The sequence below is a fragment of the Oncorhynchus clarkii genome, chromosome 12 (genome assembly GCF_045791955.1).
Source record: "Oncorhynchus clarkii lewisi isolate Uvic-CL-2024 chromosome 12, UVic_Ocla_1.0, whole genome shotgun sequence".
Taxonomy (NCBI): domain Eukaryota; kingdom Metazoa; phylum Chordata; class Actinopteri; order Salmoniformes; family Salmonidae; genus Oncorhynchus; species Oncorhynchus clarkii.
Genome location: NC_092158.1, coordinates 39,133,049 through 39,151,077, shown reverse-complemented (window position 1 = coordinate 39,151,077; position 18,029 = coordinate 39,133,049). Strand labels below are relative to the sequence as shown.

At 42.4% G+C, this 18,029-nt stretch overlaps 1 protein-coding gene across 3 annotated transcripts in view; it reads right to left on the bottom strand.

Moving 5' to 3' along the window:
- Positions 1 to 9,715: 9,715 nt before the first annotated feature.
- Positions 9,716 to 18,029, bottom strand: part of LOC139423167 (rab GTPase-binding effector protein 1-like) — a 29,426-nt gene continuing 21,112 nt past the window's right edge. For 2 of the 3 annotated variants that reach the window (XM_071174876.1, XM_071174877.1), the window contains exons 10-20: positions 17,781 to 17,933; positions 16,262 to 16,366; positions 15,855 to 15,971; positions 15,526 to 15,624; positions 15,049 to 15,189; positions 13,851 to 14,040; positions 12,497 to 12,552; positions 11,603 to 11,701; positions 11,377 to 11,493; positions 10,490 to 10,631; positions 10,117 to 10,340 (exon numbers count right to left, since the gene is read on the bottom strand). In XM_071174876.1, coding sequence (XP_071030977.1) covers positions 10,530 to 10,631; positions 11,377 to 11,493; positions 11,603 to 11,701; positions 12,497 to 12,552; positions 13,851 to 14,040; positions 15,049 to 15,189; positions 15,526 to 15,624; positions 15,855 to 15,971; positions 16,262 to 16,366; positions 17,781 to 17,933 — 1,179 coding nt within the window. In that variant the 3' untranslated portion in view covers positions 10,117 to 10,340; positions 10,490 to 10,529. Of the gene's footprint in view, positions 10,632 to 11,376; positions 11,494 to 11,602; positions 11,702 to 12,496; positions 12,553 to 13,850; positions 14,041 to 15,048; positions 15,190 to 15,525; positions 15,625 to 15,854; positions 15,972 to 16,261; positions 16,367 to 17,780; positions 17,934 to 18,029 lie in introns of all 3 variants that reach the window. The other variant, XM_071174875.1, reaches the window with a different exon arrangement.

Genomic DNA, 18,029 nt, shown 5'->3' with positions numbered 1-18,029 from the left:
ACTGAGGGATGGGCCTGGAGAAATATAACCACACTCAGATTAATAGACAGAGCGATCGATGCAAGGACTGACCATCCATGATATAAAAGTTGTTTTAACGATGTTGAGGCTATACATTTACAAACATCAGACTTAAACGAGCTCATATTTTGGATTCTCATGGAGTGTGACAATTGAACTAAGCTCATGAGCCATTTATAAGTTACAGTGCCTTGCGAAAGTATTCGGCCCCCTTGAACTTTGCGACCTTTTGCCACATTTCAGGCTTCAAACATAAAGATATAAAACTGTATTTTTTTGTGAAGAATCAACAACAAGTGGGACACAATCATGAAGTGGAACGACATTTATTGGATATTTCAAACTTTTTTAACAAATCAAAAACTGAAATTGGGCGTGCAAAATTATTCAGCCCCCTTAAGTTAATACTTTGTAGCGCCACCTTTTGCTGCGATTACAGCTGTAAGTCGCTTGGGGTATGTCTCTATCAGTTTTGCACATCGAGAGACTGACATTTTTTCCCATTCCTCCTTGCAAAACAGCTCGAGCTCAGTGAGGTTGGATGGAGAGCATTTGTGAACAGCAGTTTTCAGTTCTTTCCACAGATTCTCGATTGGATTCAGGTCTGGACTTTGACTTGGCCATTCTAACACCTGGATATGTTTATTTTTGAACCATTCCATTGTAGATTTTGCTTTATCTTATGGATCATTGTCTTGTTGGAAGACAAATCTCCGTCCCAGTCTCAGGTCTTTTGCAGACTCCATCTGGTTTTCTTCCAGAATGGTCCTGTATTTGGCTCCATCCATCTTCCCATCAATTTTAACCATCTTCCCTGTCCCTGCTGAAGAAAAGCAGGCCCAAACCATGATGCTGCCACCACCATGTTTGACAGTGGGGATGGTGTGTTCAGCTGTGTTGCTTTTACGCCAAACATAACGTTTTGCATTGTTGCCAAAAAGTTCAATTTTGGTTTCATCTGACCAGAGCACCTTCTTCCACATGTTTGGTGTGTCTCCCAGGTGGCTTGTGGCAAACTTTAAACGACACTTTTTATGGATATCTTTAAGAAATGTCTTTCTTCTTGCCACTCTTCCATAAAGGCCAGATTTGTGCAATATACGACTGATTGTTGTCCTATGGACAGAGTCTCCCACCTCAGCTGTAGATCTCTGCAGTTCATCCAGAGTGATCATGGGCCTCTTGGCTGCATCTCTGATCAGTCTTCTCCTTGTATGAGCTGAAAGTTTAGAGGGACGGCCAGGTCCTGGTAGATTTGCAGTGGTCTGATACTCCTTCCATTTCAATATTATCGCTTGCACAGTGCTCCTTGGGATGTTTAAAGCTTGGGAAATCGTTTTGTATCCAAATCCGGCTTTAAACTTCTTCACAACAGTATCTCGGACCTGCCTGGTGTGTTCCTTGTTCTTCATGATGCTCTCTGCGCTTTTAACGGACCTCTGAGACTATCACAGTGCAGGTGCATTTATACGGAGACCTGATTACACACAGGTGGATTGTATTTATCATCATTAGTCATTTAGGTCAACATTGGATCATTCAGAGATCCTCACTGAACTTCTGGAGAGAGTTTGCTGCACTGAAAGTAAAGGGGCTGAATAATTTTGCACGCCCAATTTTTCAGTTTTTGATTTGTTAAAAAAGTTTGAAATATCCAATAAATGTCGTTCCACTTCATGATTGTGTCCCACTTGTTGTTGATTCTTCACAAAAAAATACAGTTTTATATCTTTATGTTTGAAGCCTGAAATGTGGCAAAAGGTCGCAAAGTTCAAGGGGGTTCAAGTCTATCAAAAGTGTGCAAGTTTGAGTATGTGTCAATTGGGACTTTTTAAATGTATTTTTAAAATCAGCAGCATGAATTAGATTGCGCAATAAAATATCCACTTTTATTCCATTGGCTTGGATCCGCACTATGCAGCTTTTGCAAGAGCACATTTTTTCACTGGCTGTCCATTGGTTTCAAAAACATTGATTGATCGGCAGCTTAAACTAATTGAATTCAACTCTTATTGGATTCAAATACACATTTAGATTTGTGAACAGACATCCGCAACCACACTCCGTAAGGCATAAATAGCTTAATGAGAGAGCAGGAGTGATTCACATCAATGATCTATGTAGATATATGAAGTGATTTCCGTATCGCCGGACTACACCACTGTTGTCATCCTTACCTCCGAGCGTTTATTGGAGTGTGGTGTCAGGAAAATAACCTCACACTCAACGTCAACAAAACAAAGGAGATGATGGTGGACTTCAGGAAACAGCAGAGGGAGCACCCCCCAAACCACATCGACGGGACAGTAGTGGAGAGGGTGGTAAGTTAAGTTCCTCGGCGTACACATCACGGACAAATTGGTCCACCCACACAGACAGCGTCTGCACAACGCAAACTACCTGCCCTCCAGGACACCTACACCACCCGATGTCACAGGAAGGCCATAAAGATCATCAAGGACAACAAAGGCCCGAGCCACTGCCTGTTCACCCCGCAATCATCCAGAAGGCGAGGTCAGTACAGGTGCATCAAAGCTGGGACCGAGAGACTGAAAAACAGCTTCTATCTCAAGGCCATCAGACTGTTAAACAGCCACCACAAACATTGAGTGGCTGCTGCCAACATACTGACTCAACTCCAGCCACTTTAATAATGGAAAAATTGATGTAAAAAATGTATCACTACCCACTTTAAACAATGCCACTGAATATAATATTTACATACCCTACATTACTCATCTCATATGTATATACTGTACACTATACCATCTACTGCATCTTGCCATCTTTATGTAATACATGTATCACTAGCCACTTTAAACAATGCCACTTTTATATGTTTACATACCCTACATTACTCATCTCATATGTATATACTGTACTCTATACCATCTACTGCATATTGCCTATGCCGTTCTGTACCATCACTCATTCATATATCTTTATGTACATATTCTTCATCCCTTTACACTTGTGTGTATAAGGTAGTAGTTGTGAAATTGTTAGGTTAGATTACTCGTTGGTTATTACTGCATTGTCGGAACTAAAAGCACAAGCATTTCGTTACACATGGTTAGCAGATGTTAATGCGAGTGTTTGTGACAAATCAAATTTGATTTGATTTATTCAAGTTGGATAATCTTTGGATGCCGACAGCAGTCGCACTATTGGAAGACATAGCTTGGACTGTAGCCTACAAAAGCATATTCCTGCTCTTTTTCCACGATCCATCAAACACATTTGGTGTGTCATTAAAGGGGTATCTGCCTTGTGGTCAAACTCGCTCACGTGGAACAAACTTAAAGCTTGTGGCTTTTTTAGATGCTGATTTGAATGTCATTGAGTAAACAGAGAAGTATCGTTTTTTTTTGCAAACATCCTTTCTGAATGTAAAAGTAATGGTTGAAGTAGTTATATAGTTTTTCAGAAGTATCTGTAACGTTGAGTACAATTTTAGCTGGTAATGGATTACATTTCATATTTTGTAATCCGTTACTCCCCAACCCTGTCCATTCCATTGTGATAATTGGTCATTACTGTCCCTATGGCTGTGTCTCAATAGTCCTAAACGGTTCCCACAAATGTATAGACGTGAGCAATATGTTTTGTACATAACCAGTCATTTCACCTGCCTGAGGTCCTAAAGAAAAGGAGACTAGTAAAGCAAAATGAACCTATTTCATACTATTGGGATACAGCCTACAAACCAAGCAAGTATGTTTGGCCCTCCTTCCATTCTACAAGTCAGAGACCACAGGCTGAGGCAGATCAGAACTACTACTGGATGCAGGCATGGGGTAAGAGACCATAGTATTGGAGCTGTAGCTGTAGCTGTTTTATTGAAATGGTATTGTATGTATGTATGTATGTGTGTGCATATATATATTGCATTGAAGTTGTTACCCTGCCCTCATTAATTTATTGGAATGCCATAACAGTTGAGGCCGGTAGGCCGTCAATATAAAATAAGAATTTGTTCTAAATGGACTTGCCTAGTTAAATAAAGGTTAAATAAAAAAACGAAATATGTATGTACGTGTATATGTATAACATATACAGTACCAGTCAAACGTTTAGGCACCTACTCATTCAAAGGTTTTTATTTTCACTATTTTCTACGTTGTAGAATAATAGTGAAGACATCAAAAGTATGAAATTACACATGGAATCATATTGTAACGCAAAAAGTGTTAAATCAAAAATATATTTGAGCGTTTTCAAAGTAGCCACCCTTCGCCTTGATTACAGCTTTGCACACTTGGCATTGGTGTGTGTTGTTAAAAGTTAATGTGGAATTTCTTTGCTTCCTAATGCATTTGAGCCAATCAGTTGTGTTGTGACAAGATAGGTGTGGTATACAGAATATAGCCCTATTTGGTAAAAAAAAACAAGTCCATATTATGGCAAGAACAGCTCAATTAAGCAAATAGAAACGACAGTGCTGCATTAGATGACCTGGCCTTCAATCACCCGACCTCAACCCAATTGAGGTAGTTTGGGATGAGTTGAAGGAAAAGCAGCCAACAAGTGCTCAGCATATGTGGGAACTCCTTCAAGACTGATGGAAAAGCATTCCAGATGAAGCTGGTTGAGAGAATGCCAAGAGTGTGCAAAGCTTTCATCAAGGCAAAGGGTGGCTACGTTGAAGAATTTCAAATATAAAATATATTTTAAGAATCTCAAATATATTTTGATTTGTTTAACACTTTTTTGGTTACTACATGATTCCATGTGTGTTATTTCATAGTTTTGATGTCTTCACTATTATTCTACAATGTAGAAAATAGTAAAAACAAAGAAAAACCCTTGAATGAGTAGGTGTGTCCAAACTTTTGACTAGTACTGTATATGTGTAAACATAGAAACGTATATACATAGTTTTTAAAATTTAAACTAGGCAAGTCCGTTAAGAACAAATTCTTATTTTACAACGACGGCCTACTGGCCTCAACTATAATGGCATTCCAAGAAATGTATCCAAATAACTTCACAGATCTTCATTGTAAAGGGTTTAAACACTGTTTCCCATGCTTGTTCAATGAACCATAAACAATTCATGAACATGCACCTGTGGAACGGTCCACTAACAGCTTACAGACGGTAGGCAATTAAGGTCACAGTTATGAAAACTTAGGACACTAAAGAGGCCTTTCTACTGACTCTGAAAAACACCCAAAGAAAGATGCCCAGGGTCTCTGCTCATCTGCATGAACGTGCCTTAGACATGCTGCAAGGAGGCATGAGGACTGCAGATGTGGCAAGGGCAATAAATTGCAATGTCCTTAATGTGAGGCACATAAGACAGCGCTACAGGGAGACAGGACGGACAGTTGATCGTCCTCACAGTGGCAGACCACATGTAACAACACCTGCACAGGATCGGTACATCCGAACATCACACCTGCGGGAAAGGTACAGGATGGCAACAACTGCCCGAGTTACACCAGGAGCGCATAATCCCTCTAACAGTGCTCAGACTATCCACAATAGGCTGAGAGGGCCAGGACTGAGGACTTGTAGGCCTGTTGTAAGGCAGGTCCTCACCAGACAGCACCGGCAACAACGTCGCCTATGGGCACAAACCCACCGTCGCTGGACCAGACAGGACTGGCAAAAAGTGCTCTTCTTCACTGACAAGTCGTGGTTTTGTCTCACTAGGGGTGGTTGGATGTGCATTTATCAAAATGAGCGTTACACCAAGGCCTGTACTCTGGAGCGGGATCGATTTGGAGGTGGAGGGTCTGTCATGGGGCGGTGTGTTACAGCATCAGACTGCCTGCAATGACAAGCTCAATCTCAACGCTGTGGGTTACAGGGAAGACCTCCTCCTCCCTCATGTGGTACCCTTCCTGCAGGCTCATCCTAACATGACCCTCCAGCGTGACAATGCCACCAGCCATACTGCTTGTTCTGTGCATGATTTCCTGCAAGACAGGAATGTCAATGTTCTGCCAGTGCCAGCGAAGAGCCCGGATCTCAATCCCATTGAGCATGTCTGGGACCTGTAGGGATCGGAGGGTGAGGGCTACAGCCATTCCCCCTAGAAATGTCTGGGAACTTACAGGTGCCTTGGTGGAAGAGTGGGGTAACATCTCACAGCAAGAACGGGCAAATCTGGTGCAGTCCATGAGGAGATGCACTGCAGTACTTAATGCAGCTGGTGGCCACACCAGATACTGACTTACTTTTGATTTTGACCCCCGCCTTTGTTCAGGAACACATTATTCAATTTCTGTGGAACTTGTTCAGTTTGTCTCAGTTGTTGAATCTTATGTTCATACAAATATTTACACGTTAAGTTTGCTGAAAATAAATGCAGTTGATCGTGAGATGATATTTTTTTTGTTGTTGCTGGGTTTACATACAGTTTATTAGGTACACCCCTCAGTTTATTAAGTACACCCCTCTAGTACCAGGTCAGACCCCCCCCTTTGTCCCCAGAACAGCCAGAATTCTTTGGGGCATGGAAACATTGCTCAATTGATATCAAAGATACCTAACATGTGCCAGGAAAATATTCCCTACACCAGGGGTTCCCAAACTTTTTATAGACCCGTACCCCTTCAAACATTCAACCTCCAGCTGCGTACCCCCTCTAGCACCAGGGTCAGTGCACTCTCAAATAATACTTTTTGCTATCATTGTAAGCCGGTCACACACACACACTATATGATACATTTATTAAACACAAGAATGGGTGTGAGTTGTCACAACCCGGCTCGTGGGAAGTGACAAACAGCTCTTATAGGACCAGGGCACAAATAATAATGTTGCTCTTTATTTAACCATCTTACATGTAAACCATTTTTTTTTAATTGAAAATTGTGAATAACTCGCCACAGGTTAATGAGAAGGGTGTGCTTGAAAGGATGCACATAACTCTGCAATGTTGGGTTGTATTGGAGTCTCAGTCTTAAATCATTTTCCACAGTCTGTGCCTGTACTTAGTTTCATGCTAGTGAGGGCCAGAAATCCAGTCTCACATAGGTACGTGGTTGCAAAGGGCATCAGTGTCTTAACAGCACGATTTGCCAAGGCAGGATACTCTGAGCACAGCCCAATCCAGAAATCTGGCAGTAAATTCAATTTTCACAGAACCGCTTGTTGCAATTTTGATGAGGCTCTCTTGTTCAGATATCGGTAAGTGTACTGGAGACAGGGCATGAAAGGAATAACTAATCCAGTTGTTTGTCATCCGTTCGGGAAAGTACCTGGGTAATTGCACACCCAACTCAGGTGCTTCGCTATATCACATTTGGCATTGTCCGTAAGCTTGAGTTAATTTGCACACAAAACATACAATGATGATAAGACCTGTGTTGTCCTTGTTAATGCAGAGAAGGGCACCAACTTCAATTTTGTCCCGCACATTGAATATTGTTGGAGAGTCCCTGTAATCCTAGATTCAGATCATTCAGGCGAGGAAAAACATCACCCAGATATGCCAGTCGTGTGAGAAACTCATCACGCAAGCAGTCAGACAAGTGAAAATTATGGTCAGTAAAGAAAACTTAAAGCTCATCTCTCAATTTAAAAAAAACATGTCAATACTTTTCCCCTTGATAACCAGCTCACTTCTGTATGTAGTAAAAAGCACTACATGGTTGCTGCCCAAATCATTGCATAATACAGAAAATACACAAGAGTTCAGGGGCCTTGCTCTTTTATGCTGTCAGGCATTCCCTTGGCAGCAAGAGCCTCTCGGTAGATGCTGCAGTGTACCCAAGTGGCATTGGGAGCAACTGCTTGCACGCACGTTACCACTCCCCTATGTCTCCCTGTCATGGCTTTTGTGTCATCAGTACAGATACCAACACATTTTGACCACCAAAGTCCATTTGACGTCACAAAGCTGCCCAGTACTTTAAAATGATCCTCTCCTGTTGTCCTGGTTTCCAGAAGAGGATGTCTTCCTTAATGGAACCCCCATAAACGTAACAAACATATACCAGGAGCTGTGCAAGGCCCGCCACTTCTGTTGACTCATCCAGCTGTAACGCATAAAATTCACTGGCTTGTATGTGAAACAGTAATTGTTTCAAAACATCTCCTGCCATGTCACTGATGCGTCGAGAAACAGTGTTGTTTGATGAAGACATTGTCTGTATAGTTTTTTGGGCCTTTTCCCCAGCATTGTCCCAGCCATATATGCGGTAGCAGGAAGAATGAAGTCCTTCACCATAATATGGTGCTTGACTGTCCTAGCCACACGGTAGCTCACCATATAAGACACTTCTAGCCCCTTCTTATTAATGGTATCTGTTGCTTTTATACATGTCTTACTACTCAAAAGTCATCTTAATTCTGGCTCAAAAAACTCCTGTATCTTATTTTTGAAATTGGCATGTTTTGTTTCTAAATGTCTGCTCAAGAGTGGAGGTTTCATCTAGTTGTGAGATAGCCAGTGTGTTATATGTGCAAAGGTACTGAGGAAAGGCACTACTCCCAATATAAGTGAACCCCAAATCAATGTAGTCATCATATTTGCGCATCTTTGATGGTTCAACGACACTGTCTGTTGTTCGGTGCTTTCCGGGGTAAGGTGGCAGTAGCTCTTCGGCCTCATCAGATTCACAACTGTCAGTGTCCATGCTAGCTGGGCTAACAACAAATGTAGAATTACTGATGCTAGCATTGGATGTGCTCGTGGAAGCAGAACAACTTGTGTAGTCGCCAGGTGCACTACTGCTGGTAGTGGTAGCAGTACTACCTGTAGAACTGGTATGTGTCTCTATGGACACCGGCCTTACTTATTTTAACCATTAATCAATTTTCGAGCAAACGGAATGAGCAGCAGCTACATTTGGCTACATACGGACCGTTGTGGAATTCCCGTGAGTGGAACGGTTCATGTGATTGGATGTTAATTATTTGACTAGGCTACCTGCATTTGACAATGTGTTATTTCGCTGAACACTAGATGGTTTAATTTTATATTTACACAGGCGAGAAAAAAAAAACTCACCCAAACGTATAGTCCTGTTCGAAAATGTATGTTTGAAAATGTGAAGAAGAAAATAATCTACATTTAAAAACAACATTTGAATCACTTTTATTTGCTGTACCCCGGATGGCATTGCGCATACCCCAGTTTGGGAATACCTGCCCTACACCATTACACCAGCAGCCTGTACCGTTGACACCAGGCGGGATGGGGCCATGGATTGATGCTGCTTATGTCAAATCTTGCATGACGTACCAGGGACCGGGATTCGTTGGACACGGCAATGTTTTCCATTCCTCAATTGTCCAGTGATCGCGTGCCTACTGGAGCTGATGCGTCTTGGTTTTAGCTGATAGGAGTGGAACCCGGTGGGGGGGGGGGGGGGGGGGGGGGGGGGGGGCCAGGCTGACAGTTTGAGATACTGTAATGGGCGCGCCTGGCGATCATCACGCTCAAAGTCGCATTGGTCAGTCATTTAGCTCATTCGAACATTCAATCGGACAGTACCTGAATGAATGCCCCGATACCCGCTGCCTGCTTTATATAGATAGCCACGGCCACATGACTCAGTCTGTAGGAGTGAACCATTTTTGTGAAAGGGTGGTTTACCTAATACTGTGTATATTCTGTTTACATTATTATGTACACATATTTCTATGAATCTCCTTCATTAAGTCTTTGCCATAGGCCCAACCGGGTGAAAATGAACTACAAAAGCATGGAGAGAGAAAGAGAGAGTAAACCCAAGGGTGTGTGAGTGAGAAACAGTGGGAGCATTTTATTAACCACTTGCAGACATGGCAGAAATTTTGTGGATCCATTTGTTCCCATTACCTGAAAGAAGTTGGAGTTCAGGGTTCCCCAACTGGCAGCCCACAGGCCAAATTTGGCCAGTGGTGATTATATTTGTTGGAAATAAAATACTGTAAAAATGCCAACAAATAAGCTCCAAGTGATTTTAATTTTTGAACTATGTTCCAAAGTATTCCGACACAGAGAGATCTATGTGATGGTATAAAAACTTAAGCAAGGTTTTAAATGATTGTTTTAGTCAAATATCTGTTTAGGCTTCTTGTGGTCAATTTGCCGTCTACAATTATTTGTAATTATGTTCCGACCTCCTGACCATCCACTCAAGAAAAAATAAGTCCCGTGGCTGAATCAAGTTGATGATCCCTGTTGTAGAAGAAAGTGCCTTAGAAGGCTACAAATGCCTCCTTTGGTTGGGCTAGTATGGTCAGTCCAATATCTACAGTAAAAACACAGGACAGATAAACAGGCAGGAATTGCCACTCTGCAGGAAACAGTCATTTAGTTATTTGCAACCTCTTAGTAGTAGTGTTCACTCCTGCCTTTTATGCTCCAAATCCTCCTGTACAAACAATGTATTTTTTCATCCTCCACCTTGGATTTAGGCTTTATTTAAAAAACACCCACACCGCTCTTATCCATCCTGAGCCCTTCCATTGGGGGTGGGGGGGGTGGCTGGAGGGGTAGGATAATTTCATTAGGCCAGTGAGATAGAGTGGAAGGAGGGGGAATGCAGTTTCTTCAGCCATGGGTATCATGTCTCTGGGAGCTGGCTGATGTCAGTTAAATTGGTGTTGTTGAGGATGGCTCGGATACGGTCGAGAGAGTCAGTCTGTCTGATCCGCTCCAACTGGACCTGAGAGGAAGAGTGATTGCATGATTGAATTTACCAGATAACCTAGAACCCTCAAACTCAACTGTGGATCTCTAAGCCAGTTCCACTGTGTTTTTTCCATTGTTCCCCTCTAATCAGGGACAGATTTAGAACTTGGACAACAGGTGGGTGGAATTAATTATCAGGTAGAACAGAAAACCAGCAGGCTCCAGGCCTCGTATACCCTGGATCTAGAAATACACATACAGCCATGTAGGTTACATCTCACATATCAGGGGCAGCACATCAGAGATAGGGTAAAATAAGCCACTATCAAATAGTCTTAAAAGCACCAATGAGGTGCTGTATATGGTTGCCGGGGAGGAATATGGTTGCCATGGTAAGAGGTGTACTTTAGCAGTTGGAGTACCATTGCCATAGTAACACCACGATCATGCAGACCTATCAAATGTAAGGTCAGACAAGGTAAAGATCAGTTGTCGTCAAATACAAAGTTATGTCTAAGATCTAAATAAAAAATCCTGATCAAATACTTTTACGCATTTTACAAGTAAGTAAGTGCTCATCTATTTCTAGGGGAAGGCATGCATTGCTTACCAATGGAAGCGGAATGGTCGTACATAACCTATAATACATAATTGGAGGTGTATTTGCTGTCCTATATCTATGAATGTTAACACTCTAGTCTGAAGACAAAAAACGTAAGTAACCAGTTTGCGATCTCAAACTGGTTGCCATGGTAACCAGGTGGCATTGCGGTCCGTACCTGGAGGTTCTGGGAGAGCTTGACAAAGTCCCTCTGCACCTGCTCACTGACGTCCAGCTCCGTCTGCAAGCGCTGTGCTTTGTCCTTCTCATCCAAAGCCTGAGCCTCCAGGGAAGTCTGCCCCCCACACACAGAGACACACACAGTATCACTACTCCCACAGGATGTTGAAACTTATCACAGATAGGTGAGAAAGGAACAGCAGTGGCCAGTTTTAACCTCTGACCTTGGTTGTGGTGAGATCTCTGAGCTGCTCCTCCAGACTGCTCTTCAGACCCTGGACACTCGCTAATGTCTTGCTCTTCTCTGCCAAGCTGCTCTCCAGCTGGGAAATTAGCACATCAATCAGGCTTATTAATAACTACTGGCACAAATAGTCTAGTACCAAACTTGAAGTCCTCCTGACTTCATTCTGGGCAGGCTGCTAGATGTCAGCACGATGCGTCGATAATGAAAGGGGCTGTGCCTTAGTGGTTCTCCTCGGTCTTTCTCACTCAAACACCCACATGGACATCCACACAGTCCCCGAGATCCGCCTCCCTCCATTACAAGTGTTGGATTTTCAAATCCAACCCCCCAGGAAAAAAAAAACATTTAAGAGAACCAATCAATGCGTCCACTCTCGTAAAGAGTGGAATATGGAATTATAACTGCCACCTGTCCAGACCAGTGGGGCACCGATCCTCTTGCTGTGTCACATGGTCTGCATTGCAAAACAATGTTAAGCCAGTGGCCTCCAACCCTGGTCCTGGTAGAGTTAGGTGCACAGGCTTTTGTTCCAGCTCAGAACTCAAACGTCAAATTCAACTAAACATCAAGACCTTCGTTAATTCAGCTGTGTACATATAAGGCTTGAGCCAAAGCCTACACACCTTGTAGCTCTACACATCTATGGTCAGTAACCACTGATATTGGCCAGGAGTTATTCACATTGACACATTGGTGATGGTAAAGAAAAATCACTCACACCTACATTTGTTCACCTTATTCCACACATTTCAAAACAGCAACTACTACTCTAACAAGCCAGTGATTTTAGGCCTAAACTGGGATTATGTTATTGAAGGCAGCCACTCAAGGAAATCTGACTTCACATGCAGACTCCCTACAGTTCATTTACCTGTTCTTTCTCATCTTTCACGCGCTCCAGCTCGGTTTTCAGACTCGAGAATGACGCTGGCGGAAGGAGAGAAAAGAGATAGAAGGCTTATTACAGTGCCATTATGATGGTAAATCAGAACATCAACCTCAGACATGCGTTCTAGCATTCTAATGTGATTCCTGGCAAATGACTCATCACTCATGAATAATGAATTAGCACGGTTTGCCAAGGGGAGTGATGTGTGGGCTACTAAGCAAGCAAACAGTGCTCCTACAAACTATTCGACTGACACAAAGAGCAATCAAGGAAGTGTTGATAACTTGGGCCAGAATTCAGCCATTGCAGAACATGGATTTTCTGCACTGCACTTTAAGCAGTGTATTTCATTTGAACATTTCTGAAAACAAAATAGACAAAAACAAAGCTGTGATGCCACATGAATGGTATTACTAGCAGTGAGGCATGTTATTTTATCATACCCATGCTGACTAAGAGCGATGTGAATGGCTAAGACATTGAGCAAGGTACTTAACCCGAATCGCACCTGTAAGTCGCTTTGGATAAGAGCATCTGCCAAATGACTAAAATGTATGTGCTGTGACATCCATAATCCTAAATTCCTATACCAATTTGGCATGCAACATGTTCAAAAACATTACTGCAGCGAGTGAGTTTCTGTGTCCTACAGTCATTAGCCCAACATTTACAGCATTAACACACACAAACAGCCTCAGTAGGTTCGTCAGACTGTTTTTCGTACCTTCCAAGATGTCTGAACAATCACCAACCGAGAAAAAAGGACAGGAGAAAAAGACAGGTTTGAAAGGGTACAAAGGAAAGGAGGGGGAAAAATATCTTCAGAAAATGTGAAAGCCTGGGTCTTTTATGAAGTTCAAAGGAAAAGCAGAGTTCAGTTGCGCTGAAGAGTTCATTATGGGGCCGTGAAGCTGAACACTTGCTCAGCACGTTTTATCCCTTAACTCTACTCAAATGTGTACTAATGACACAACTAAGTCATACAAGTTTGAGCTAACGGTGATATTTAGCATCTTCGGCTCTTGGAAAATGCAACTTCGAAGATTTTCTTTATTGCTCGTATTCCCTCTCTGCACCTACAGTTTCCTCATTGGGTGTCCAGACATCTCAACTCAGAGCCATAGATAACCATTACACCTGCCCAGTAAATACAGATCAAAATTAAACTTTTGGTAAATCTGGCACATGAATCAATAGATATCTTGATTAATGAGCATGAGGATTATAGCGCAACTAAGTAACTTTTCATGAATGCCAAATATACATCCATGGTTCTTCTCACCCTTCTCTGACCTATCCTTGTGTCAAGCCTCGGGAATGGGAAGGGGAGCCTCACCTCTCTCCTCCTTGTAGCCCTCTATCTCCATCTGTAGTGTGTCCTCCAGGTTCTCTTTGAAGCACTGCTCTGCCTGGAGCTGCTCCTTCAGGAACAGGATCTCCGCCTTCAGCTTCTCTTCTAGGTGGTCTGCAGCCGTGCGCACCGCAACTATGTCCTCCCGCAATTGCAGCACCAGTGGTTGTAGTTCCTAGAGGGCAGCAGAAATAGTTGCACGTACCAATTTAAGTGAGTCACACTAGGTATAAATGGTGAAAGAATTACCTGATGGGCATGTAAATAGCTCGATGGTGTGAACCAGAGATGGTAGTCTGCTTCTGAGGACTGTGCATGTGGAGAAGTGTATGGTGATGATTTACTCATACATTTCAGTTGCTTCCACCCCTTTTATACTGGTTACTCTGTTCTTCCAAGATTGTTGTTTTCTTCATTTATGCCAACGTATTCCTATTTCTATTCCTCATTTTAAAAGCTATTTTAAGTAATTGATACTGCAATATGAGTTTATATGGGATGGAAAAAAAAGAATCAGTTAGGTGGTTACGAGGGTTTAGCTACCGCACTTTCATCAAGGTTTGGATTCAATCTAAAGACTTGTTCATGTCAAAGCGGTCAAGAAATACACTATAGAATCTTTAACACCCCTGAAGGGCCCTAGTATGCTGTCCCCTGTCAGTTCATCAAACAAAGTCAGTGATATATTATCTGGTCAGACAAGTGGATTGTTTCATTTCTGAAAGACAGATTCTGTGCAGGTCTGCTAACATTACTAGACTTTTACAATTCCAGGAGAAGTATTTAACATCTCAGGAACCACATCAACATGACGCTCCTATAATGTGTGCAGAATCAGTGCATCTGGAACGCAACCAAAGTCTTAGAATATGACAAAGCTAAATCTAGGCTTAAAATATACACTCTATTATCTGTCTTGGATTTACCTCTTGAATATTACTGTGGTTTTCTTCTTTGTCAATGCTAAGAAAGCATGGTATGTAAGCATTGGGGGGAAATTAAGAGCCTGGATGGTTCTTGAAATGAACTCATGTTTATTATTCAGATGTCAAGAGACATTCTGTAAATCTATGAATGTGTGTGACAAAATACATACAAAACAAATCGAGGGCTATGGTTTACAGTATTGAGATGCGCCTGAGAGCAATTCTCAAAACGGTGGCTGTGAATGACTGTCTCGTACTTGCACCGTGGTGGGTAGTTTGAAGTCCTCCTGCTGCTGGAGAGATAAGTGGAGTCGGTGTTTGCCTGTTAGGCTGTCGTTGTCCCTCTGCAGTCTGCTCAGTTCGTCTGCCACCTGCTCCCTAGACTGCATCAGCACTGCCTGGTTATGGCAAAAACAGCACTCCATCAAATCATGTCATCACAGTCTTCAGGTGTGATTCACTGGCAAATAGAGGCCAAACGTCTGCCATCTGGCAGAACACTCCATCACATTTCCACCAGCTCTATCTTTTTGGCAGGAGAAACATCCTCCTTAATTCCAGAAAAAAGCCAGTTGCATCACTAAATCAAAGGCACATGCAGTGATGGAATGTCCAAATGCTTTGGCTGCCATCTTTTTTTACACAGTCTTTCTGGCATAGACAGACATTATTAAGACACTGGAGGGCCAAACAAAGGCTATATTGAGAAGGTGTAGTAGAGACGTGCTGCTCACCATCTGTTCCTGTGTGTTCCTCTTGGCCTGACTGAAGGCCTCCTGTAGTGTGTTGAGCAGCAACTCCGACTCGTGGACTCTCTGCATGAGAGCAGCGACCTGAGACACAAAGAAAGAAATCAGCAGGCTCCAAGGGATAACTGAGCAAACATACAATCTACAGAAAAGGAATGATGTATGCTGATTTATCCACATTCCAACAGGGAGCATTGTACATTCTTTGAAGATCATAACTACTCAAACAACGTAAGAGCTATGCATAAAGATTACTTTACGCTTTTTGCATAAGAAAGCTGAATTGTGCGTATGTGTGTGTAATCAGGACAGACCTTGGCAGTGGTTTCCTCGTTTCCCTTTTTCACAGAGTCCTCCAGCTCCTGTTTTTCACTCAGGGTTCTCTCCAGCTGGTCGTTGGCCTGCCGCAGCATCACCTGGAGCTTCTTTACCTGAGAAGTACCAGAGAAATTAATGGGAGAGATCGGCACCAGTTAACACACTAAATCAGATGGTGCAAATATTTTCTATTCATTTAGGATTCTTGTCGACATATTTATTCGAATTCATATAGCCACACAACATATGCCATTGAATATGGAAAGACTAAAGATCACATTTATCTATAATCTATAATAAAGGACTTTGATTTTGAGATTTACCTTCTCTTTAAGTATCCTTGGCATTTAGTAAAGATTTCAGAAAGTCCAACTGTAAAGGAGTGTCTCAGGGAGGGAGTTACCTGATCACGTGTCTCTGCCTCCTGGCCCTGGATGACTTGCAGCTGTTTCTCGTAGTTGGAGCACATGTCACACCGCCGGCCCAACTTCCTCCCTGCGTTCTTCACCTAGTGACAGACGGCCAATAAACCACTTAGGAGGAATACCACATGGTAAATACGTCTAGGAGAAAGATGTATATAGAAACTGTGGGCTGTCCATGAGTGCAGACTAAACTGTACACATTTCATAGCAGTGTGAAGATTGTTTACTTTATTCTACCGTACCATTTCAACACTTAGCCTACATTGTATTTTTCCGTTAGCCGGTAATAGCCGGCTTTTGGCCGACAAAAAAATTTAAGAGCTGATTAATCAAATCGGCGCTAGACAAATTGTCCGGGAGACAAAATTATGATTTTTTGCCTATTCATTGATGGAAACATATTTGACTGGTCATGCTTATCCGACTATAGATTAATTGCAGAATTTAGGGGAATGAAATTGGCATGTGTGCAGCATACACATGGTACCTTTGAGCATAAAATCTGTCAGACAGCGCAAGAGCTGCTGCTGCATCTCAAACAGCAAATGTTTTTACTACATATGAGTCAAGTCTTACCTTGCTTCAAAGCAGCCTAGCCAAAATCAGAACATATCCATGAAAGCAATAATTGTATATAAACTTTCTTTCATTGTCCAGTAGCCCAAAGCACAATCCTAGTCATATTAGCAACCCATGCTGGTTGTTGCATATTAGATCCCCTCTAAATTTCAAATATATATTTTTCTCTGTCACAAACCGCTCACATGTGCAGTTGGCTTTTGAGAGTTTTCCAGCTAATTGCATTATGGAACGAACATTTGCGCCGTAGCCTACCGTCTTGTGCGCTATGTGAATTTTTTGGGGGGGGATTGTGGGTGAACAGGGAGTACAGGTGGGGACTAAGTACACACCCCTGAGGGGCCCCAGTGTTGAGGGTTAGCGTGGAGGACGTATTGTTGCCTACCCTCACCACCTGGGGGCAGCCTGTTAGAAAGTACAGGATCCAGTTGCAGAGGGAGGTGTTTAATCCCAGGGTCCTCAGATTAGTGATGAGTTTAGAGGGAACAATGGTGTTGAACGCTGAGCCGTAGTCAATGAACAGCATTCTCACATAGGTGTTCCTTTTGTCTAGGTGGGTATGTTCTGTTAATATGAATTACCATAATCTAAATGGGATTTCTGTCATTCTGAGCACTGTGAGCGGACGCCCTAATCAGGTTAAGCACCCAATGCATATGGTCCGGTAAATTTCTCAAATACCCGGTCAATTAAAACACTGCCTGTCAAATACCCGGGACCACATTTTCCTAACGGAAACCCTGCTTGGTAATAAGTGGTACTTAGTGGTGATTTTGAACCAATGTGATTATGGAATTACAAGCCAACAACTGTTACCATGTAAACAAGGTTTAGAGTACAATATCAAACTGGAAAACAAAGCCCAACAAAAATATCATACAATTTAAATGAACCAAAACACTATGAAAACTGTCTGACCTCTTGCTGTAGCAGGTTCCACTCCTGGTCGCTGACCAACCGGTAGCCTGATGGGGAAAGGAAGGCAGTGTCGGGGGCGTGAGAAATGCTGGACATCAGCGAGGCCGTCTCCTCCTGCTCCGGTGTCATGGCCTTGATGGCCTTCTCCTGGTCCTGGATCATATCAAATTATTTAAATTACTCAAATTATTACTTAAAACTGCATGTAAAAAAAAAAACTATACATTTTACAGACGCAATAAATGAAAG